Here is a 26,173-nt window from a genome sequence, read left to right as displayed (position 1 = left end):
TGGAAGTACGAAGACTTAACCTCTGGACCACCAGGGAAGTCCCTGCTCATCTTACTTTTTTAAGATCTTCTAAACATCTGATCTTAAGACTCAACTAATGATTGAACTAAGTTATCTGAACAGGTTCCTTATAGTCCAGTGGTCTGCAAACTATGGCCCACAGGACAAATCTGACCCTGGGCCGTAAGCTTTTACATTTTTTAAGTGAGTTTTATATTTTTAAAGAGTTGTTTAAAAGGGAGGGGGGTGTTGAAGTGAGCGGAAGAATATGTGAGAGAGCCTGGATGTGGCATGCAAAGATTAGAAATATTTATTTAATCTGGCCTTTTACGGAAGTTTGCTGGCCTGTGCTCAAGCCTATTCAAGAAGCAACAGGAACTAAATAATAACAGCTAAGTTATTTACTGCCAGGCAGTGTTCTAAGCACTCTGTGTAAATTATATAACATCTTCCCGACTACCCTGTGAGGTGGATTATTCTTCCCAATTTCACTGATGAGAAAACTAAGGCACAGGGAACTGAGGTAACTTGCAAGTTACTAGGCTAGAGTTAGTGGCAGAGACAGGATCTGAACTCAGAGCCTTTGCTCTTAATCATTCTGCTAGAAACTAATGTCAGATGCTTAAGCTCTGACTGTAACGTTACCTGAGTGACTGAAGGATGGCGTTCATGAAACATGTGTTCCCCAAATTCCGAAGGCCTGTGGCACAAATGGCAGTGGTGCTTCCCTGTAAAATGGAACAAGAGGCGGCCTTCAGTAATGCCAAGAGAAGGCCAACTGTTTCAAACATCAAAGAAGAGCAAAGGCCTATATTTGAAACTAGCAACAAGCGAGTTTGGAATTGATCCTTTTCAGTCCAACAAATATTTCAAATTCTCTTTCTACTCTCTGTGTAAGTGTCTGGATATTTTTAGAAGGCTGTTTCTGATCCTAGGATTGTTCTAAATGGAAGCTTATGAGGAAGTCAGCATGAATAAGTACTACAGAGTACACAATGCAAAAACCAGGAAGATCCTTAAAAGAAAAAAGACTTAATGCCTTCATAAGACTCTATTAAAGCTACTACAAATTGGAAAAAATATAAATATATACAACCCAAGTATTTCTATCCCCTAGCTTTTAACTCCAAGCCACGCAAATGACCAATACATGTTTTCCTAGCAATGGAGTATCAATCCGAAAAAACTACTTGAACTTCCCTTAAAGACTAAGGCTTTGTTTTCTGGTTAGCTGTACAAATGCACCATGATGACTGAATACTACACCTGGTTACTGAATCTACCCATCTAACCCAAAACATCACTTTAGCTCTTTCTTCCACAAAATTGTAACATTTTAAGTGTGAGTCTAAACATAGTTAGCATGACTGCAGAGGGGCAGATGCAGGACAAAATTACTGGTGTATTTTACAATATTTAGTCACCTTTAAACTTTTTTACCCCATTAATGGCTCATACATCTGGTAACATATGGATACCCGACTGAGGAGCATATTCTTTTATGGTGAAATTGTATTAATGAAGTCCTAAGGAATAAAACTTACCAAAACTTAAGACCCACAGAATTTGCACTAGGGACCTTTAACAGAAGGCAGCAAGGATCTTTGGGATCCTATAGAGACGGAGTGATAAGGTGCATGAGCAGGCGTTAAGACAAACGCCTGCTAAGGCAGAGGACCACGGCAGTCATCCTGACAGAAGGTGCTGACAGACAGACTCGCTGGGGTATTTGGTCACATCAACAATCATTAGTATAAATGGCACACATTTTGTAAAATATTCCAAATCCAAGGCACACGTTTATAAAAGTTTATAAGGGGCAACATTAATGTCAGAATTGTAATCAGTGACTAGATCTCAACCAATTCTTATATTTGAATAAATTTTAATTACTTACATTTACTTTTAGTAACTTGCTGTTCAGTGATGAGTTTTCCAAAAGTTTTCTTTTCCTATGCCTGTCAGCTGTGAAAGCTGAGCTATTAAAACACAAACAGACAGTCAAAAAAACATTCATACGTACACACTACACAGCACGGTAAAGAGTAAACGTGGCTTTCTAAGCATCTAGGGTAAGGAGCCCTGCCTGGCTGCTTAGCCAGGCCAGGAAGTGACCCCGTCAGGCCACTGTGGCCTACAAGTATTTCAAGTAACTGAGGAGTTCCACTTCCCTTGGAAATCCCCACTGCTCCTCCAGCAGGGTGGGGCTGGAAGCTGCCACCCCTAGGCGCTTCCCACAAAAGCTGGCCAGGTAGCTGTGGTCTGTGAAACAGTCCCTCTCCTCCATCACTCTATCCACCTAATCAGTGGTGAAGCTTCAAACAAGAGAACACCCACTCCTCATAAAAAAGGAAAACCTTGGTCTGACATGATTATTCTGAGATTTAACAGTAAGTCTCAAATACTATGCTACTTCTTTCTTAATTTTGACAAAGGTATCCTATTTTGTTCATATGCTGTAACAGATGATGATATAATCTGAGTGAATGAAAAATAAATTACAGGCATATAGGCATATACCAATTCATCTGATTCAGCTATGTGACAAAGCATATTCTAAAACAAATCCTAATTAGCACATAAATTCTGAATTAAAATTATTTAAATTTTTCTCTATGAAAGAGATATTTTGTTTGAAATTTATCAGAAAGTAATTCTTACCTTCAAAGAGTCACTTTAAAATTATTATGTATCAGGGGAATTAATCTAAATATAGCTGACTCACTTTGTCGTACAGCAGAAACTAACAACATTGTGTTGTGTAAAGCAATTATACTCCAAAAAAGATGAATTAAAAAAATAATTGTAAATAAAGGAAGTAAAAGTTACTATTAAAAAACACAGACTTTTAAGACTTTCTCATCTTCCAAAGTACCAGGCTAATCCAAAGGAAATACATGATTATTTTTCTTTCCAGAATTTCCACATGAACTGTCTTCAGAGCATCAGATCTAGTGACAAGTCATCTGCTTCAAATCTAGAAATATTCTTAGGAAAACTGTCTTCCGAATTGTGTGTATGTCCCTCTCAGTGTACTGGTGACTATAAGGTAAGAAGAGATCAAACTCATGTGTATTAAGATGTTAAGTTATTCCTTCACAAATTCTGTAAGTAAAGAAGTTGAGCCACAAGCACAGGGTATATACTATTCAGTGACAATGCCTAATGGTTAACGTTTAGTTTTAACCTATACAAATAAAGCATTGAGCTTTTTTAAATGTTATTAAATTTTACCATCAGTCATTCTTAAAATGCAAAATCCTTTAGATCCATGCTATTTAATGTGGTAGCCACTCACTACATGTGGCTGATATTTTTAAATTAATTAAACTTAAATAAAATTTAAAATTCAGTCCTCGTCACACTAGCTAATTTTCAAGTGCCTCAACAGCACATGTGTGTAGCAGTTACCATACTGGACAGTGTGGATTATGCAATGTTTCTGGTGCACACTGCTGCCCCAGAGGGTATGCTGAACAGACTAAAGTAAAACTCAAATGTAATCACAATTCTTCAATTGTAGCTTCCATTACAGATTAAGGGCTGGGTTTGAAAAAACATAAAAATAAACTTAGATAATGTTTCTCGACATAGAAAAAAGATTGCAAGGTAGTTTTTTCAGTGGGACCAAGGAGAAATGTAGACAAGGCAGACTGTGACATCTTTTACCTGATGAAATGGTCAATGGAAATAAAAGATTTGATAACTGCATAAAGGCATGCAGGTTCTTGAACGTCCTGTTTTCCCTTTGGCTTAGTTCTGATGAATTTATTTGTCACTGAGATGACAGTCTTTTCTTAGAGAAAACTGTAAGTGGCAGGAAAAAATAATTTGGTAGCTACCTGCTTCTATAACAAAGAATTAAGTTAGTAAGATCTTTACAATGACATCACCACACCAAAGAGTGATATTACATAAATTACTGCAGGAATCTCCTACTTCACAGCTAATTGTGACAATTTCAGACCAAATTCAATATTCTAGATCTGTGTGTCTATACCTGTGTCTCTAGTCCTAGATACGCTCCTGCTGCTTTGTTCAAATTAAAAGAAGGGAGGAGGTGCTTTGAAAAAGTGAGGAGCCCCAAGACGACAAGCCAAAATGCACTTAGACCCAGAGTTCTAATTAGTTTAGATTTTAAAGAAATCAATTCTTCCTTTATCAGCTTATGACCTATTTAGTCAGAGACATGCATAGAGACTTTGGTTAACCAAAGCTGAACAGTGTTTCACTCAAAGAACAAGTTATTCCCTCTCAGTACACAATTTTAAAATATTCTATTGGCTTTACATGTAAGTTTGCTAAAGGACTGACATGTGGCATGTTCTCACAATACCATTTGCACATTGACTGTCAAAATAAATTACATGGCACCTGACAATTAGGGGTGATTTACACAAATTTCACCTGAGTCAGCAATCATTCCAGGGTTATACTTCTATCCACTGCAGCTTCAAAAACACTGCTATTGGGGTTTCTGTTTAATGCTTGAATCTGGGGTCTAGTGCGTTTTATTCGACTAACCTATTTGGCTATAGCAAAAAAATTCTATTCACATAAGTAGTTTAATTTCTTTATGATGACAAAGCATCTCACAGCTTCCTATAACTTCAAGTGATAAATACTGCCCCTAACAGGAAGCTGAGACGAAGCGAGAGAGTAGCACAGACACATATATACTACCAACTGTAAAACAGATAGCCAGTGGGAAGTTGTTGTATAACAAAGGGAGTTCAACTTGAGGATGGATGATGCCTTAGAGGACTGGGATGGGAAGGGTGGGGGGGACTCGAGGGAGGGTGGGGGGGAGTCGAGGGAGGGTGGGGGGGGAGTCGAGGGAGGGAGGGAATACGGGGATATGTGTATAAAAACAGATGAATGAACTTGGTGTACCCCCCAAAAAAATAATAAATAAATAAATAAAATTAAAAAAAAAATACTGCCCCTAACAAAAAAGGAAAAAGAAGAAACTAGGGTCTTGTGCTATTACATAAATGCAAAGTGAACAATAATATAATTAAACCTATTTTCTCTTAAAAATGATACATAAATTTCAGAGTTTCTAAGAAGACCTCATAATACATTTGATTAGGATTTTCTAATATCAAAGGTAACCCTATCATGATTTTATATTGTTCTCTGCCCTTCCCTTGCCCTATCAAAATTCTCCTTGCAAATAAACTGAGGAGCTTATAAGTTGGTGGGTGATAACGAGAAAATAGTCTCTGAAGCCCTTGGATATGATTTGTGACAAATATTAAACGAAATAAATGCTGAGCTATGATCACTGACTATGGGCATTTTCAGATACCCAACTCCAAAGTTTATTTTGTTCACATTTCAATCACACTAAAAACATGATGAAGTTATGGAACTCATAAACAAAAATCCTACTCAGAAGTTCTGAAAGGCCCCTCAACCCTGTTCCATCCCTTTTTTCCCAAGGCCTATTACTTACTTTTCCAAGTTCTGTAAGTGTTCTCTGACTTTCTGTACCAGTCCCAGCTTGGTGTCATTAACCACAAAATCATCACAGCGATAACTGCAAGGAAAATATTAATCAATGTGTGTAAAGAGCTTGAGGAAACCACAGTAATGAAATCACTAGAAGGCCTGGCTGCTGCCAAGATGATCACATGGCTCTGCAGGCAGTTACTGTCGGTGGTGAGTTTAAAGAGGACTTGGAATCCACAATGGAATGTTTTTTTAAGAGCCTTTTTAAAAAGCCACGTAGGCAATGAACACTACTTTCTTTTCACATTTTTATTCAAAGCTTTTCAATTCCTCTTTCAAAAATGAAATACGCTGCTACACGTGTTATATTCTTTTTAGTGGTGAATACATGGAAAATGAAATACAAAGCACCAATTCCATTCATGTAGCATGAAACCTAAAGCTTTAATGTGATCCTTCCCAACTCAAATTAATGGGGAGTTTGCAGGGAGGAGAGATTTAAGAGAAAAGCAGGAAAAAGGTAATTAACCTATAGGGCTATTTGAATAAAAAACTAAAAGCTATACATTTTACACATAATTTAATTTAAATAAACCAAATTCAGATGGTTGAGATGAATTTTCATTCTGAGGTGTTAGAAAACAAAAGTATAAAACAGTGGCTGCATCTTTCAGGAAGCTGATAACTGCCTTGAATAAAGACATTTAAGATATTCTCTAAGTGTGTGTGTGTGTGTGTGTGTGTGTGTGTGTTAGCAAGTCAATAAGCAAATAATATAAGGAATCACACATAATAAACTTTAACCTGTACATTAGCATTCAATTTTTTACCTGGAATAAGGCCAATTTTAACAAAAACAACTTACAAGCTAATACCAAAATATTCTTTTGAACTGCAGCTTTGTACAAAACCTCTTGTTATAACTACCAAAGAATAATGACAATAACATTGCCATTCTGAGCAGACAAAACTTTGAATGCATAGCAATTAGTAAAAATTGTCATCTCTAGCAGAATTCAAAAAACATTCCTTATATACCTGAAACCTCTCTATTAAAAAATTGTGAATAGGAAGGGGGGGAAGTAATTTTTTTAAAAAAAGATTACACACAAAAGCATGGCTTGTATCTCTTATTCACAGAAATCAAAAAGAAAGTGAGTGCTTTTGAAAACTTTAAGTAAAATATATATGTAATTATTTACCATGCCTCTCCCCATTAATTGACTACCTATGCTGTCAATCAAGTCTCCAACATATTCTCCAAGTTCCCGTGGTCAATCCCTAACATTTCTACAAACAGCGAAAACTACCTTTCACATCCTAGACCATTTCTCTATGATCAAAGTACCAGCAATGGCAGGAAATTAACTCCTTATCAGTTTTATGACAGATACATAAAGGAATTAGTGAAAAGGTTTAGTTCCTTGCTTCCTCTCAGCATAAATGTTTAGAGGGTAAGGTCTACTCTGCAAATTTGGGTTCATGGCACTTGGTTCCTCCATGAACCTCGGGCATTCACTAAAGAATGAAATTGTATTGTTATTCTAATTCCTGCTTACATTTTCATTTTACGTTTGCATAAATATATGCATGTATTTTGGTTAAAAGAATACCCAGTGTTCAAAACGAAAACAACTCCAAATGCTAGTGTTTATCTGGGGAATGAAATCTAAGAGCAAATTTAGATCACCTTTCATGTATTTACGTGCTGCTAGAATATCTAATTGAAAAGTGAACCTCAACTTCCACACACACAAAAAAAAGATTGCTTTCTTTAAAGAAACAAATGTTTCAAATTATATGAAATAACTGATTTTTTTCTTATAAAAGTAATTCTTTTTGGTGTGACATGAATTTGGCCTTTAACATTTGTTAAAGTTACATTTTCATATACTAAAATACAGATTTATTATGGCCTTGCTCCATTCTGAACTAATCTGGTTTAACTGAGTCTAGCTGCTTCATCTGTTTGAATGTTCATCATTAAAGCGAATAAGTTGCTCTAGACTCTAGAGCTGTACTAATGTGGCTAACACAACTGAGGAATTGAATTTCAGTTTTTAAAAATGTTAATTGATATAAAATTTTACTTAACTAAAGCAATATATATTTCCATTAAATACAGCTTTACGGTTTTCATAAAACTATATTTCACTTTTATTATGACATCACATAAGATATACTGCAGTGCACAGGATGAGTGCACGTGTCGTTTCTAGGATCACACACAAGCTTATCACCAGTCTAGTTTATGTCAGCAGAAGGATTGTTATTTTTCTATGCAATAATGAAGCACTGAGTTGGTCTAAGTGTCCAGGCCTGAGGCATTCTCCCGATCCCTCCCGCTGCCGGTGCCTCAAACGGCAGACCATTCATCAAGAATTTTGTATCCAAGGCCCAAAAGTTTGTTACAGAAGATGATGAATGCTGATATGGATGCAGCTGATGCTGAAAATCAGATAGAACTAGAGGAAAAAACACGACTTATTAATCAAGTGTTGGAACTCCAACACACACTTGAAGATCTCTCTGCGAGAGTAGATGCAGTTAAAGAAAATCTGAAGCTAAAGTCAGAAAACCAAGTTCTTGGACAATACAGAAAACCTCATGTCAGCTTCTAGTGTTTTTCAAACACTGACACAAAAAGCAAAAGAAAGTAAGGGACTGATATCCCTTACGTCTTACGGAATTGTTGCTGATCTTTTTTTCTTTAAAACTTCGACAGATTCCAAAAGTTCCAGTACTTTTGTTTGTGGTTTCACTGAGTATTTATGAAGATAATGTCAGATCTAAGCAAAATTGAGAGCATAACAGAAGACTTCCATGAGTTTGTGTATTATGTTAGCCTATGAAAACATGCAAATGTATTGTAGAGACTTTATAATTAGAAATGCATATATTTATGAAACTTGAAAATGAGTGTTATATCAAATTTGCTTTGATTTATAGGTTTAACATTGTCTTTTTTTATAGGCATAGAGATACAAGAAAATAACCACCGTGTTGTGAAAAAGTGACCAAAATCACGTACTGAATGCACAGCTTTATGTACCCTGTCCACCATCGTGTGCCTCTTCTCTGTTTGCTTTCTTCCCATTTTCCTTCCCCTAAGGAAAAAATTGGTTTCACCTTTGTAAAAAGTAATTTCAGAAGTTAATCATCTGGGAGAGTAGCCAGAACTCTGTTGAAACTTAACCAAAATAAGATACCTTCTCAGTTAGGGCTTATTTGCTTAGTAATAAGATAGTTGGTTTCTCTTTAATCAATTGAAAACGAGGGCTGTAAAAATGAGGATTTTCTTTGAAACTGAATTATCGCATTGGGGAGATTTGTTGTTAAAAAATTCCTTTGCACAAAATAACCCACATGGTATCCGAAAAGATGAGCTCTGGTTGTGTGTGTTTGAAATAGAAAATTTTGAGGAAAAATAGAAACAGAGTGGGAAAAGTACTTGGTAAGTACTTGTAACCAACTCCACATGTTTTTACTCCAATTTGTGTTATCTCTGGCACAGATTAGATTTTGGAGGGAATATATTAGAAAATGGATTAAGTTTGGCTAACCTTATGTAAACCACACCTGGAAGAAAATGAAAATTGGTCTCAGGTTTACTTATAGCACCAAGCAGATCAACTTTGCAAAGTCCCTTAAGAGTGTATTAGTATCACAATCATGGATAAAATGGGAGAATTTTACATGGATACTAATTGATGCTTTCTCAGTATTTTATTTCACTACTTCTCCCAGAAATTTTCTGTAAACCCAGCTCTGGTTTGGAGAGTTTTAGTCATTTAACAGTTCTTTAAAATTTAGTTTGTAGATTCCATTTGGTAAGGAAATCAGTATTAGAAGTCAAGATGTTAAATAGGAAAAGAGATCCACTAATATAATTTATGGTTATTAAATTTAGGCTAATCATGGAATAATCTTATGTTTGTACTGGTGTAAGATTTGACGACTTTAGCTGTATGAATATATAAGTCATACCGCAAACATTTTGCATCCCTTTGTGACCTAATTTTCAAACATTTAAAATTATGTTGCAGTTGCTTTCCTGTTTAATAAAAACCTGTTTCAAAAAAAAAAAATTCTGAAGCACTGTAATGTGCTTATTTGAATATTTGATGCAGACAATTAGGAGTTACAGTGATAGCTACGTAAATCATAATTGATAGTTACACTGAAATACTTATTTTAATTATAATTAAATTATTTTTCTGGCTTAAAAACTAAGAATGACGAAAAATTTTAACTTCCAGATGAAGGGACACTAATAAGGCAGAATCGAGTGGAAAAGGTATATCACAAATTTTACAAAGAATGGCAAGTATGATTTAATACAGTAGGGCCAAATTAATAAGCTGTGTAAAAAAAGTTTTAAGATAATAAAGTAGACAATATGGAGTCACTTTCAGCAAATGCATAAGAATTTAATAAGAGGTTGCCTCTCTACAGTCAAAAAATAATCAATGAAATTTGTCACAATGAAATCAGAATGAAATGTATAACAAAAAGTTTCTTAGTGATTTTAAGCATTTGAGCTTGTTAATTCTGGCAAGCTATAAAATAGCTTGAATACTTGCTCAAGAAAGAAAACCATTTTTAGATGGAGAGAAGGGAATTATGTTTTAAAATTTGAGATAAAGATCAAAAAGGATATTTTACAAATATTGAAAGTTCTTCAGTTGATCCACCAAGCAACTGTTAGTGAATAAAAGACCTTTCTAACATTATTAAAGATCAGTTGACTCAATATTTAAAAACTGTTAAGTACTTTTATTTTTAGCTTCAGGTGAGTTTTACAAGACAAGAGACAGTGGCCAATTAATATTTTGGGTACGTTTGATCTCAAATGACTTCCAAATTGAAATGTCTTCATCTATTTGCAACCTGGTGTTGTAAATATTTTTTAATCTTTTACATCTGTCACTCTCAGCTAGATAGGAAAAAAGTTAGTTTCTATCAAGACAGACAACTCGAGGGAGGGTGGGGGGGAAGTCGAGGGAGGGAGGGAATACGGGGATATGTGTATAAAAACAGATGATTGAACTTGGTATACCCCCCCCAAAAAAATAAATTAATTAAAAAAAAAATCAAGACAGACAAGGACCAGCTATATGGGATCAAAAACCTGGATTTACTGGAATTATTTCCCTTATTTGATCTACTGCCTGTTAACGTATTGAAAATATCTGTGCTCTGGAGACTATCATGAATGCAGTTATTAAAATTGTTCAGTATACGTGTGCAAATGCTCTGACTCATCACCAGTTTATGGACCTGTTAAAAGAAATAGAAGGTAATGAACTTAATGATTGTATGTTCTTTGCCAATGTTCACTGCTTGAGTCGTGGAAGAATTTTACCAAGGTTTACTGTCCTGCTAACGCGAATTCGAGATTTTCTGGAAACAAAAAAAAGGAACACCTGCCAATATTCAACAAAGTGAAAACATCACAGCATGATGTACGTTTTTTCACCTATATCACAGTGCACATGAATGGGCTAAATTCAAGGAGAGAGGAAAAGCTTGTTTGTGACCTACCTAGACAGGCATAAGAATTTATGTTAAAATTTAAACTCTTTGTAATACAAATCAATAATGATTTTACATGTCAACACGAACAAATATATAGAAGATTTTAAATACAACAGCATTATGTAAGCTGTCTGTAAAATCTACAAGAAAAACAATGCTTTGTTGATATGGATAAATTTAGAGTTGATGTTCCGTTTATATAATGATCCTTTGAATTTGATGTTGATAACACTGACTTGTTACAAGAGTTAGTGGATTTACTCCGATACAGTTTTGAAACTGATATGCTTTTGCTTCAGAGTCAATTATTCTAAAAAAGATGAATCAGTCTTGTCAATACAGATGCCAAGTATTAGAGAAAGTGCGTTTTTTTGGTACTTTGTTTATTGGAAAATTTTTAATAGTGTTTGGAATCTACATTTTTTAACTGCAATTTTTATGACTAAATACAGATCAAGCATATCTGATGAAAAGTTAGTATCTGAATGGAGATGTACGTGTAAAAAACATTCTGGATTTTGAAGGTTTTATATTTTAGAAAGATGCAAACTAGCTCTAATTCTCTATGGATTACCATGTTGCCATGATAATATTTTAGATAACCAGGTTAAATAAAATACACAGTTAAAATTAATTAACCTGTTTGTCTTTGCTTTTTTAACATGCCTATTAGAAAACTTTAAATTGCATATGTGATGAATTATTTCTCTTGAACAGCAGTGCTAGTTTAGAAAATATCTTAACATACTAGCTGCTCTGCTATAATACTACCCAATATCATAAACAAGTAATAAATATAACTTTAACGAACTACAAGAAATCAATTTTATTTTAGCTGAATTTGTTCTCACTGGCTTAAAAAATTTTAAGTTTTCACAATTGCCCTTATTTCCAAGAGTCAATTTTAGATCTCCTTACAGTCACTTTGAAGGACATTTACTTCTAAGATTCTAACTTGTGTTCTGACTTCAGCACACCACACAAGCCTTACTTGCTGCTGCTGCTGCTGATAAACAGAAAGCACCTGCTTCCACAGGTCAAAACTGCAGGGGCACCTGGCATGTGGCAGAGTCAATAAATGTCAGCTTCCTTCCATTGTATAATCAGAGCTGCCTCACAGCACACCCTTCTCTAGCTGCCCCCATTCCCCTGTTTTGATTTCTTCTTCCTCCCTGGCCCTGAGGTCAAAAGCAAATACGTAACAAAAGTAGGAAATAAATAAGAGTTTAAATGTTGTCTGGTTGCCTTAGTCTGTAGCTAAGACCCTCCTTTCAAACTGGAAACTATCCCACTAATACTGATATTAAAAACTCCCAAGGCAAACAGAAGGATTTAAAGTAAACAAGGTCTAAAAAAATCTCTTCCTGGTTGACAATTGTGCTGAAGCTATTAGGTCAGTATTGTGCTTACCTCTAACACCTGAAAACAAACAAACAAAAACTAACCACTATTCACAGTATTCCCTTGAAGGAAATTACACCAGAATAAGAAGTATAGAGAAGTGCATAACTTGTAGGTTGTGTTTCAAAGCTTCTGGATTGGTCAGTGCTCTGAAACTTGGAATGCATTTCCCATTTTGAAATAAATATTGTTATAAAATATGGTTAAATGTCGTAAGGTGGGAACACCTGGTTCAAAATGTAACTAAATAAAAAGTTCTACTCCTCTTTTTCTTCTACTGAGAAATTAGAGCTGAGGTCCAGGTTTTGGCATCGCTTCATGTAAATAGGACTTCATGTGTCTAACAAACAAAAGTCAGGAACTATCTATATTACACAACCAACTTTTAGGCTATTAAATGAACACTTAAGCAAGTTTAAATTTAGTGATTTTAGGTGATTCTTCAAGTAAAGATGAGCTCTACCTCTAACAGACTACTTGTCAGATAAGGAAAATGTTTACTTCTGTATTTACTAAAAAGAAAGAATTGTTTAAGAAAATTCAAGTAAACTAAATACTAAAGACAAAAATATAATACTTAGAAATCACACTAGGCAACATATTAGAGATGTTAGATAAGGAAATCAGATATAAAAGGGCAAGGAGGGGACACAATTTTGAGAGGCACGAGCCCACTGTGTTCCCCTTTGCCTGGCAAAGCAATACAGCTTTTCTTTTCCATTTCACCCTAAATAAATTAAATACATACATACATACATAAATACATAAATAATAGGCAAGGAAGGAGGATTGGTATCTTTCTCTACTTCTAACACCTTGAGACAAAGTATACTATCATCTTAGCTATGTAAAAATTAGCCTCAAATCAAATTGCTTGAACTAAATATGGTGCTAAAGTAGTTTTAAAGTACTTTAAGACAATAGTCAATAAACTGATTAAATGTAGAGTAGGGTATTAATATATATACTGCTGTTCAAAGCAGAAGATATACAATTAATTTTTCTACCATGCACTGAAAGAACATGCATCAGGTAGCAAGTAAATTTTCATAAGAAAGACCAATTATTTAGACTATTATGTACTTTGGTAAAAAAAAAAAATGGATAATATCACAGCTTAAGTTATTTCAAATTCTGTTTATTCTAATAAATAGCAAAATTGTCCAATTTCTTCATTATATTGATTCCTTATGTGTACATTTTTAAGATTGTGATTTTTTCTAATTTCTAGCATCTGGTCATGCCTAATCCTTTCTAAATATTTTTCTTTCTATAATCTCCCACAAACACATCTTTTTCCTCCTCCATCTCAACTAATATTTTACTCTAAACCTTAGTTATTTCATTTGGTATGATATCCCCCTGCCCCACCCAAATACAGTGACTTTCAAATGCATAGACACCTGTAGCTGAATTAAGCTATAGTATTTGATGGTCCCTGCAATGTCGACCTTACCAAAATTTTCTTCTCTCTCATCTTTCCCTCCCAATATTCCCTTTCACTTCAGTGTTACCTGCTTTACATTTAGATTTAAGCTTTCACTCCATACACCACCAACTCTCTTTCAATATTTTCCATGTAGCACCATTCACTTGTTTAACAGCAAAAAATATTCCTTACTTGGTCATCCCTATCTGTACCTTTTCGCCATTCTCCAAAAATTAAAACATACATAGCTCAATCATTTTCTTGTCCTAAAATTTAATGTGGGTTTACCTCCTTTTAAAAATTCTAATTTTAGAAACACTTGTTTCCTCCCTATTTTTAGCCTGCACCTCATGCCCCCTCTAATTATAAAAGGCAAAAATATCAGTCCGCTAAGACAAAATTTTCAAATTATTTTCAATGGCTCCTAATCAGATTAAAAAATAAGCCACAGGGCTTCCTAGGTGGCGAAGTGGTTAAGAATCCGCCTGCCAATGCAGGGGACATGGATTCAATCCCTGCTCCAGGAAGATCCCACATGCTGCAGAGCAACTAAGCCTGTGCACCACAACTACTGAGCCTGTGCTTTAGAGCCCGTGAGCCACAACTATTGTGACCACGTGCTGCAACTACTGAAGCCCACGCGCCTAGAGCCTGTGCTCCGCAACAAGAGAAGCCATGGCAAGGAGGAGCCCGTGCACCGCAAAGAAGAGTAGCCCCCTCTCATCTCAACTAGAGAAAGCCCGTGTGCAGCAAGTGTGCAGCAACGAAGACCCAACATAGCCAATAAATAAATTTTTAAAAAAAGCCACAAAACTGAGCATCCACTACCCTCAACACATGTCTGTACTAATTACATATGCAAGTAAATCTAAATTAATATGCATATAGTATAAAAAAGAAAAATTTCAGAATGAGCTAGAGATGAAATAAACTTTTACAATGTCTTGTTATTCACAATATCTTCAGACCATTATTAAACTAGTATCTCAAAGTACAATATACACATAGAGTGAGGTTTGACATTAATGATAATGGATATAAACTCATACTTCACACAGTCTCTTAAACTTTTTGTCCAATTTGTCAGATCTGATTAGTCGGTGTTTTTATTAGCCAATATTTTTACTTTGTAACATATTTGATGAGCTCAGAGTAGAAGTGTATGTCAGTTTGCCTTTTCCTTGTTCACCAGTATTTGTGTTACTATTGTTACTGTTATTATCTTGGAGGATTTTTTTCTTGTAAAAATCAATTGAAATGTGTATCCATTTGAAGAGGGTTGATTTTGGTAAAATTAAACATATCCATGTAACTAGGCAAACAACAACTGTAACATACTGCACAATGCTAAAAGTGAACAAGGGTGAAGACACCACACCTGAAGCTGATTCAGGACATTCTGCATATAGTTCATGACACACGACCACCAAGTCTACAGACCACTGGCAGTAGGTATATTAAATATAAGCCAAAGCTTTTTTTTTTTCCCAGATAAAAAGTTTTAATAAAAGTTCTGATATTTTCTTCCCATACCTTCAAATGCATTATTTTAGAGACCACTGCACTAAAAACTAGGTCCCTAACATACACCTCGTTTTCAATGAATATTTATTTAGGAATAAAAGCAAAATATCCGCTATTCTGATTTTTCTGGATGCTGTACACATTATATTCAAGGACCATCATGTTCATCAGACCCTGTCTCCAGGAAAAATTTTGAAGGTGAAAGTTTGAGGGGGAAAGGGACTGTTTATAATGCCATGTCTTCTTCACAAAGAATCTATATCTTTGCTTTGTGTCTTTAATACTTATTCCTAGATTTAGTTTATAATTTTTTGTCATTATGTTGAATGTTTTTTTGTTTGGTCATTTCCATTTTTAATTAATTATTGCTAATGAAGAGAAAGCTATTAGTTTTTATATATTTATCATGTGTCACCATCTCAAAGTTAATTATTAATTCTACTCACTTTCTACTAAAGTCCTCCTGAGTTTTCTGGGCATTATATAATTTGAAAGAAGAGATAATTTGTTCTTCTTTTCCAATATTTATACCAATAATTTACTTATTCTGTCTTATTTCAATGGCTAGAACTGCCAAAGCACTGTTTAATAATAATGATAATGGAAATAATGATAGGAAGTATTTGTCTTGTTTCTGATGTTAATGGAAATAGCTTTATTATTTCATGAATTTGCATTTGATGTCTGCTTTATTCTGGGGGGACTATCATATTGTAATAGTTTCCTTTTATTTCAATGTTAGTAGTTTTTTAAAAATCAGAAATGGTTTATTTATAAATGTATTTTTGCTTCTAATGATACAATAATCTGGGATTCCCTTTAAAAATGAATATGTTGGCAGACTTGTGAAATTAACTCAGTAATTACATAATTTTTCTTTTTGACACATCTTACTGGGTTAGATTTGCTTGATGTTATACTTATTTACAACTATTTCAGTTAGTGAAATTGACTTTTTTTTTTTGGAGCTTCTATCAGATTTTTGTCTTAAAGTTTTTAAAGTTTCATAATATTAATGTACTCAATGTTAAATTGTAATAGTTTGAGGCTGCACTGTCTAATACAGTAGCTACCACCTACATGTGGCAATTTAAACATAATCATTAAAATAAAATAAAACAAAACATTTAGTTCCTCAGTCCCACTAGCCACTTTTAATTGCTCAACTGCTACCATATTATATGGCACAGATGCCACACTTGAAACAAAGAAAAATCTCTCTTTCTCAGCTTTAAAATTCTAAAGCTTTTCCCATTCCTGTTGTTAGAGCTATTGAAGCTACCCAAGTCATAAGCTACTCCACATCATACTTTTGAAGTACTAAGAAAATATTCCCAGACCAAACCATTCTTCACCCATGTGAAACAAGAAGCAATCATACAAATGAACCTGACTTTTTTACGCAACAGTAAAGAAACAAGTCCTATAATCTACTGGCTCTAAGGCAATCTTTATATAGTAAGTCATGTATAATACTATACCAAGGAAACAAAAACAAAAAATTTTTAGGCAAAAAGTACCCCTCAAGAAAGGGCAACGGCAAATTGGTCATTAAGTTTTAAATTCCTTTTCTTTCCCTTATATAATAGATAATATCATAATATGAAAACCTAGAGCAAACTTTGACTGCTGGTTTTATTATAAATGACAGATATAGTTACAGAAAACAAAAAACGAAAGAAAGCTGATATTCCAGTGACTTCGTCTATTTCAAACCAAGAAAAGTTAAATCCAAAGAACTCTTTTAGAAAACAAGCTTATTTTTAAATTCTCTTTTATTCAATTCTCATACACTGCCATCAACTAAGCCAATCTTGGAAAATTAGAAGAATACCTGTAGAGAAAACTCATTTACTTTCTTAAAAGCAGACAATACCAGCTTATTAAGAAACAACCTTTTGTTTTCAGATCATGTGTTGAAAAGTTTCTTTTTAATAAAACTTCAAAATACTGTTTTTAAATAAACAAAATTCTCCCTGTTCTCTAATCTTTACAACACTGAAGATTTGTGCCCCAAAAGTTTACAAGGATAGTCAACAAAAGATCTTCCCCTTTTTAATTTTTAATCACAATTGCCTCTGAAAATGATTCAGCATCCACTTTAAGCCCACAAATAAAAGCTTTATTTTTATTAGTTTTAATTAAAACTATTTATTACAGGTGTTTAAAAATCTAAAATACAAGTCTTTTTTCTAGACAAATGAATTGACTTACATTTCATAATATTTCTTTGTTTGAAGGAGTGCTTTAAAACATTACCGTGCTAGGAAGAAAAAATTGTAGTAATTTACTTTTAATATTCCTTCCGCACTTTTGAATTCTCAGAAATTCAGCTATTGATAAGTTGACAAGACTGTCAGATGTCAAAAATTACTTAAGTATTTAAAATCTATTAACTCCAAATGTCTACCTACATAAGAAGTCAAATAAAAGTTCCTAATTTTAATCTTTGTTTCTTCTCAATATTAATCTTTGTTTTTGTTTTTGGGTTTTTTTTGATACAATAATGTATACCACATACAATTCCATTTGTATTAACTGGGGGAGGGAATTTGGGGTGGGAGGAAAGGAAATATTACTGAACACACAATAAACTGAACACTTGCCCTTGTGTGAAAATCTTGAGATTTTCATTTTTATTAAAATCTTCATTTGTCTTCTAAAGGAGTGGGTTTGTGTCAAATCAAAATGATTCCTTTTTGGTGTTTCTTTTCCTCTTTTGAAATAATGAGCCATGTTATGTTGTTCTACTTGGTTAATATGTGCTTCTTCTGGACACCCTGTTTATATCAGAGTGAAAGGACCTACTCTGCAAGGGTGTCCCTCTTAGGAGGTAAATGGAATAGCTCACATATGCTGTGATTTGGGTTTTTTCAGGAAAAATGTTCTGCAGCTCTTTAGTCCTCTGAGAGGATCAGGAGGACACAACAGTATAGATCTGCTATTATCTTCCCCATTTTTGGAAAACAGTTAACAAAATTCAATCTTTCAAACATCTATCTACTGCTACTCAGCACCACTAAGTACTGTGGACGATACAAAGATCTGACATATGGTTCCTGTAGTCCCCAAGGACATTTACAGATAACTAACATGCAGCAGGAAATTACAGGTATCCCAAGGACTATGAGTTTAGAAGAGATTACATCCAGCTACACTGGGTGGGGGGAGGGGCAGAGTGCAGACAGTTCAATGATAACTTCATAAAGGATATTCAAAGATAGGACAAGGCAGGGACTCTTGGAAAAGGGAAAATAAGGATAGAGAAACTGTAAGCCTTAGAGGCTTCAGAGGACAGAGCACATGGAAAAGGAACCTTAACATTAGCTACAATCAAAATATTTTGACTACAAACATAACAATTAATAATCAAATAGGTTAAACCTAATACACCAATATTTTACCTCTGAAGCCAACCAGTCTAACCACAAGAAATTTATATACAAGGAAAATTTACAAACTGAAGCGAAATTACTAAGGTGCAATGCAAAATTACACACACACACAAACACCCCACACAGAAAAAGCAATCCTTTTTTGTTTCTTAATCAGAGTGAGGTGTGGGAAAAATGTTAATTTGATCTACAGCTTCATCAGTTTTCCACTATCACAGTTTCCTTTTAGGCTGTCAGTATAGTGCTACAGGATGATTCCCTGGCATTTTGTTCTAAACCCACAAATGAGATGGTTATGTGACCAGCTGCAGCTCCCTTCCTGCATTTCAGAAGCTCTGGGTGTCCACACACTTGCAGCTCTGTATAACTTCACACAAAAGACTGGCAATTGGCCAAGAAGCCCCTGCCATGGTGTGTATTCCCCAAGGTGCAAGATTTGCCATTGAATTCCAATGCGGCCATGAAATGACTTGTACTTTAGCACACTGTACCAATAAAAAGCAAATTAAATTCCAGTCCTAGTTAATAAAGGTATTTATCTAAAATGCAATATACATTAAAGTATACAGTCTATATTCTTAAAGAGACTATGAATATAATTCCACTCCATTAAGAAAATTCCAAGATAATTCTTTACATTTCCTCAAAGAGTTACTATTTCCTCATCATCTTACCAATAGCAAGAAAACCCACTGCATACGGAGATTTAATTGTATTTCCAAACTTCCCCATTAAGCATTTCATGCACATTGCTAACTAAAAATCAAGAATGAACGTTTTCAACATCTACTGCATATAGGTTGACATGACCTACAATGATGACTGTGAGAAAGATACCTCAGGAATGATCTTCATTCCTGCTGTCTAAAGAGAAATACTTAACGACCTTACAGAAACACATGGTTCTGTCAATTAGGTAGCTGTGTCATTCTAGTATATGTGTCCTGAGGGAAAGGGGGAAAAACTAATGAATACACTTTAACAGCTTGGCTAATGCTTAATTTTTGTAGGAAGGAGTGTTTTATGAGAGCAAATAACAATAAACTGAACACTAGACTCAGAAAATCTTCCCAAGATTTTCGCTTTTATTGACGTCTTCATCTACCTCTAGCTTCTCTCTCTTCCAGGTCTGGACATTTGCACACAAAAGATCACTGAAATAGTAGTGATCTGGAGGACTAAACCTTACAGTGTTTTATTCAATAGCCACAGTATAGTAATGTTAAACTTGTAAAAATGTAAACTTGGGAAGCCACTGACCTTTTTTTCTTCCTTTTGATGGACACCTTTCTACAATACAATTATCAACTAAAGATGATGTAGAAAGGATTAGCACACGAATTCACTAGAAAGTGTGAATCAAAGCGATATTTGGACTTTAAATCCCCATCCCTGCCTGGTATTGCCTTCATGTAACATTCGAGGGCTGTATGGCAAAAACAAAAACAAAAATAAAAGGGCTCCTTTAAATGGCTTGGTTTTTTTTTTTTTCCTTTAAATGTCAAAAACCTTTCAAATTCAGTAAATGATTAAAACAATAAAGAATTATTCATCATTTACTTGTCAAGGAAAGAAATTTGTTTCACAAAGAAGTTAAGGCTGTAAAATACACTGACTCTTTGGGCACACCAAACGGATACAGATTGTTAAACATCACTTGTAACCTAAATAACCTGTTCTAAGTAGTCAGAAGAATGCTTACTTTATTGTCATTTATGTGAAACAGACATGTATAGTATATTACAAAGAGAGAACAGGGCCTCCAATATCCTTTTAAAGGATGTGATACTTGAAAAAAAAAAAAATTCACCTGAAAGGCAACACACAAAATTCTTGACGTTTATGTCCAGAGTAGAAGAGGAGAGTGGAACTGTGCTGGGACAAGAGAGACTATCAAAATAATTTTTTAAACAAAGACGTTACAAATTTAAGATTATGTAACAAAATGTTAACTAGACAGTAGGAATGTGGGTTTTTATCACATTATCTTCAATTAAAAACAAAACAAGAAAAAGAAAAGGGATTATAATGAACAACAACAGATACTTTTCATCTCCTTGGAGCTTAGTGGGATGGGAAAGAGGAGGAGGCCTACAGGTTGAAAGGGCAATGCAGGGTTACATCTGAATGAATAAGGACAGGCATTTCTGAGAGCCCCAGTCCTCTGTGCACCCCAGCAGGACTGAAAGGCAGTAACGGCAGTCCCCACTGGCTTAGCGACTGGGGGGAGGGGAAAGAGCGAGGAAGACGAGTAAACACTTGCACACACATGGGAAAGGAATATCATTTTCAGAAAATATTAATACTTACCAGTATGTACTGTAGCTACTGCAATCCATACACACTGTGTGCTGAGCTTTTTCTTGCTTTTCTGATTTCTTATGGTTGGTTAAGGGTATTTGTGCATCTTCATAATGTTTTTTTGCATGGCCATTCACATACCTTACAAAAATCAAATGAAAATATATTTTAATCTAAATACTGCTTTGGAAGTTAAAGTAGCGGGAGATGATAATAAGATTAGATGGTTATCAAATCAGAATAAGAAAGAATTCCTCCTAGCAAGAGCATTTATCACTTAGTGATTTATTAAGCTGAGTACTTAAAATACGCTCCTTTTTCGCATTCAAATACAGTCAACTCTTAATTATACACAAGCCTAGGGCCAGGCAAGCAAAGGCAGTATCTATGCAAATCAGTTTCAATACCATTGATATTATCACTCATCAACTCCTCTGCTGATACTTTTGCTATAGCTTTTTTCTTTTTTTTAAGCTTTTCTCAGGCTGCTATAACCCCCAACTCAGGCTATTATCATAGACAAGCTTTGCAAACTAAATTACTCAATCACTGCCCACAGGGCCATAGGCTCTGCTTAGGTTGCTGCTTAATAAAAAACATGAGTCAGATACAGAAACAGGGTAATCTTCCATTTCTTTCTCATCAATGTGGCTTCAGACCTTTTATTTGAATGCCTGAGTAATCACTCCACTAATATGGAAATAGGTTTGTTTAAAAGAAATCCAAACAAAACACAAATTATCTTAAGTTTATATAAACTGTTATTTCTTACTACAGGGACAAAGATAATCAAAGGCTGACTATAGTCATAAAAATTTTCTAACACTTTTCAACTCATTTAATAAATCATTTTATCACAAAAAGCAAAATGAAATTGAAATAAGGGTTCACCTATACCTTCACCTAAATATTCTACAATGCCATAACTGACTACTACTTGAAGACCCTCATAAAACGAAAATTTCCCAATTCCTAGAAAGCAGCCAATTCACAGAAGGTAAGGCCTAACTGTAAATTCAGAACAGTCAAAACAAATGCTCGTTAAATAGTACCAAAATAAACCTGCTCAGAGTGCTAAGGTGACATTTTTGTCATGAGGCGCCTTAACTGTACAAGGAGCAACACGTACCTTGGGGAAAGCTGGGTAGTTTGTGATAAGTAAGGAGGATCAACTCCAAGCCCAGCCTCTCTACCTCAGGAAATCTGGAAGTATCACAGGCACTACTACCCTCAACTCAGAATCTGATCACATTTCCCCCCCTCTTTTTCACTGTAATAAACATAACCAAGACTTGTGTGTAGGGTCTTCTGTTCACAAAAGTGGACTAAAACGAATTTTAAAATAAAAATAATAATAAAGAGTATAAACTGAAAAATCAGACAGCCTGGGTTTAAAAGTAGGCGTCGCCACATGCTGGGCTGGTGAGTTTTGGTAAGTTATTTAACCTATCTACTTCGCATCTATAAAACAGAGATAATAGTACTTATATCTCATGGGTTGTTAGGTGACTAAAAAATCCATGGCTCAAAATATATGAATGAATGAATGTTAACTACTATTTTACTTGTATTTTCCTTTATATGCTTAACTACTATTCATTCAGAATCTAAGCAACATAATTGCTTAGAAAGTCATCATATTAAATATATACTTCAAGATAACACACTGTACAGGTCAGAAAACACCCAATATTTAACTAAAAGATAAACTCCAAGGGACCTTATAGGTTCAATATCTAATCAGCTCAATTGCCTATGTTTATATGTTTTCATACTGTGTCATGAAAAAAACAGTAATATTTATAATGAGGAATACCCCCAGAATCCAATAAAAGGCAGTACAAAACAGTAAAGGCATTACCTCTTTCAAGTCTTTGAAAACTGATCATCTGTACATAATACATATATTTCCTTTAGCCACCATACTGTAGCTTCCAAATGTACTAGATATTTACATGGATACTGTAATAAATGTCAGTGATAAAGTAAGAAGTGTATTACTCCTGACATTAAGACCAGCAATGTTTTGGCTAATACTCAAATACATGTCAGAAGTTAACAGTCATGTATAAACTAACATAAAAATAAATGTTCCCCTCATCTAGTTTTAGATTTCAGATTTTGGTCTAAAAAGGAAAAGTGTCAATAAACCTGTCACAGATTTTTTTTTTTTTAACAAAAATCACAGAAATTAGAACAACTGAATGGTGTCATGAGGACCAATAGGATATATAACTCAAATACGCTACTGAGAAACTGTATTTCCTAGTTGAAAGAATATTCAATTTAAGACTCCCCTACAGATAAGTGGTCTAAATTACTAAAACAATCAGATTTCTTGGCAATCGACACCCAGGATTACATGATAAAAGAAAATTAGCCAATCAGCTATGTAAAATGAAGATCCAAATGCAGGCTACTCTCATTAACTGTGTAATCTACTTAATCATATTTCTCTGAAACCACGTCAAATTTCTAAGTTTAAGATTGCTTACAATTGGAAACATACTACCTACAGAGCCTAGAAATTTTTCAACTTATTTTTCCAATACTTACTTAGAGAACTGTTTCTTGCTTTCTATTAAGAACACTAATCTCTCCAATTTTTGAGAGTTTGTCAGGTCTTTTTGTGGACATATGACCTTCCAGATTTAGATTGTAGAGCACTATGAGACAACTGGAGGACAGAACTATATAAATTTTATTGCATTATAATTCTCACCTCTCAAAATCTAGGAGAGGAATCTGTCTCTTCAAGTGCAGAATTTAAGTGCTTCTACTTTTCTTCTTTTTAAAAAAAAAATGTTATCTGTACAAAGTATTTTCAGGTTCCCCAAATCCTAGAGATTTCAAAACCACAACAACCACAATTAAGATATGCAGTTAACATTCTCCAAAAGTACTCTTAAGTGCACATGGAAAAATATACTCAATTCCAGGACTGAAAATGTGAAAAATCAAAAGTTAACTGAACAAAGATGCTCTCTTCATGCGATGAGGGTTTACAAATAACAGTGGGAAAACCATCCAAATAAAAACAATATAGATTTAAGCCTGTGTGACTTAGCATGATTTCCCATCTCCTTGCTGCTAAGCTACTAACTTCTGAAGTAAATTCAAAGCAGATTTTCTAAGCTAAAAGAGCCACAGAAATAAATGTGCTACTGCCAGGCACACAGTTTGATATTTATATGAGTTTGTGTTAGATGAAAGAGTTACTAAAGTATTTAATATTTAAGTAACATCATTTTGAAGCCAAGAATTGGGAGGAAATGCTCAGGCTTGAACTGGGTTTGGGAGTGTTAAGTCCCTTGAAAGCAAAAATGTCTTAATGGAACAATGAAATATTTGGTACATCTTAACATAAATAACAAACTCCACAGTGAGACCATTTTCAAGGGAATTCCTTTATCTGTTTTGTTTTCAGAAGAATGATATGATATCTGGGATCTGATTCAAAAGTCAGTAAAGGTAGTGATGGGATTGGTAACAGATGAAACAAAATTGGCCACATGTCCATCAAATATTACTAGTAGCCTGTCTTGATCATCAAATTAATTCTTCTGAGTATCAATATAAAGGGGTCCCCCCCCAGATTTTCCTCAGTTCCATCACTGCTCAAAGGGGTTCTATTAGGAGAGGGAAGCCCTACAGAGAATTACATACACACTATGATTAAACAATGGTGCTAAATAAATCCAAATCAATAAAACTTTGACATAAAGCTTCAAGGTAAACTGAAAAAAGCAAGTTGGGTAGTGAAGTAATAAGTATGTCACCTACCTTCCACAGTGGACACTTGAACAAGTCAAACAGACCCAGGGGCTTTTGTTGGACCGGCACACTAATAAAAAGAAAAATACACAATATACCAATTGTATCATGTGATTTCCCAGTTTCTCCCCTAATCTGTAACACCACATCCTGTGATCAAGTTATAAATTCCGTGGCTGCTCAGGTGTCCTGAAATCACAAATCCTGGCTTTGTGAGTGCATTTACACAAGATGGCTGCCTAATTAAAGTTATACCGAAAAGAATCTAAACGCATGTCCACAACAGCTGCTCATTTTAACTGTTGACTCAACTCAAATAGTTTAACCACAAGTTAAATACTTTTTTCCTTTATTAGTTATTCCTTTTTACTACAGTCTTTGACAAGTTAAGGACAGTCTATTTTCTCATTAAAAACATTTTTAAAGGACTTCCCTGACAGTCCAGTGATTGAGACTCTGAGTGCCCAATGCTGGGGGTGCGGGTTCAATCCCTGGTTGAGGAACTAAGATCCCACATGCCACATGGTGCGGTCAAAATATAAATAAAAATAAAAAGACAAAACTTTCAAAAAAAAGAAAACCATTTTTAAGTCTAATTTTTTTAATCACGTCTTTACCATACAGACCATATACTACTGTAAATGACAACTCTTTCAGTTTATGTAGTGAGAGGCATAACCTAAGGATACAATTTGGAGGACTAAGCCCAGTTCTTCCCAAATTAATGTCTCAGATGCATTAAATATAATTTTAAATATGATAACTGCATGTAATTCTTGCCGAGGGTATAATCAGGACATTAATTACTTTAGTTTGAGAATTATAGGGATGGGGCAGGCAAAGGGAGTATGAAAACTTTTAAAATACTGATTATAATTTTGCTTGCTGTTTACTTAAAATTTTTTAAGCCCAATAAACATAACAATGATTTTAAAAGGGAAGGGATATAAAAATCACTTGGAACAAGCTTTTACAAAACACATATATTCTATTCAGGCAGAGACATCTGCACTGGAGTGGGGACAGAAGGACAAAAGAGCATGTCTGTTTTGAGAAAAGCAACTTCCCAGGTGATTCCCTAATACAACCACTTGAGAACCACTAGTCAGCCTCGTAGGGGCATGAGGGGCACGACAGCACAACCAGACACTCAGGATTATAATAAATCCACTGCCTGGCATATAGTATATGCTCAGTAAACAACTGTTGAAACAAAGTTTAAATTTCTTAGTTTAAGATACCAAGCTCTTCTCCAAGATCTATGCTGGTCTTGTCTAATCATACACCACAACTGGCCTTTCTCATTGTTAAGAAAAATTAGCCAAAACTGGAAATAAAGTGAATCAAGAACTATAAG

The 26,173-nt window shown here is 34.6% G+C and overlaps 1 protein-coding gene across 6 annotated transcripts in view; it reads right to left on the bottom strand.

Moving 5' to 3' along the window:
- Positions 1-26,173, bottom strand: part of USP3 (ubiquitin specific peptidase 3) — a 237,012-nt gene that overhangs the window by 50,988 nt on the left and 159,851 nt on the right. For 4 of the 6 annotated variants that reach the window (XM_057722739.1, XM_057722738.1, XM_057722743.1 and 1 more), the window contains 5 exons: positions 24,826-24,886; positions 21,052-21,183; positions 5,459-5,542; positions 1,898-1,979; positions 646-728 (listed from right to left, as the gene is read on the bottom strand). In XM_057722739.1, the coding sequence (XP_057578722.1) occupies positions 646-728; positions 1,898-1,979; positions 5,459-5,542; positions 21,052-21,080 (278 nt within the window). In that variant the 5' untranslated portion in view covers positions 21,081-21,183; positions 24,826-24,886. Of the gene's footprint in view, positions 1-645; positions 729-1,897; positions 1,980-5,458; positions 5,543-21,051; positions 21,184-23,764; positions 23,883-24,825; positions 24,887-26,173 lie in introns of all 6 variants that reach the window. The other 2 variants (XM_057722740.1, XM_057722742.1) reach the window with 2 other exon arrangements.

The sequence above is a fragment of the Hippopotamus amphibius genome, chromosome 2, assembly GCF_030028045.1.
Source record: "Hippopotamus amphibius kiboko isolate mHipAmp2 chromosome 2, mHipAmp2.hap2, whole genome shotgun sequence".
Lineage (NCBI taxonomy): Eukaryota > Metazoa > Chordata > Mammalia > Artiodactyla > Hippopotamidae > Hippopotamus > Hippopotamus amphibius.
The sequence above is the reverse complement of the archived record's forward strand: the minus strand, read 5'-3'. Positions and strand labels throughout refer to the sequence as shown.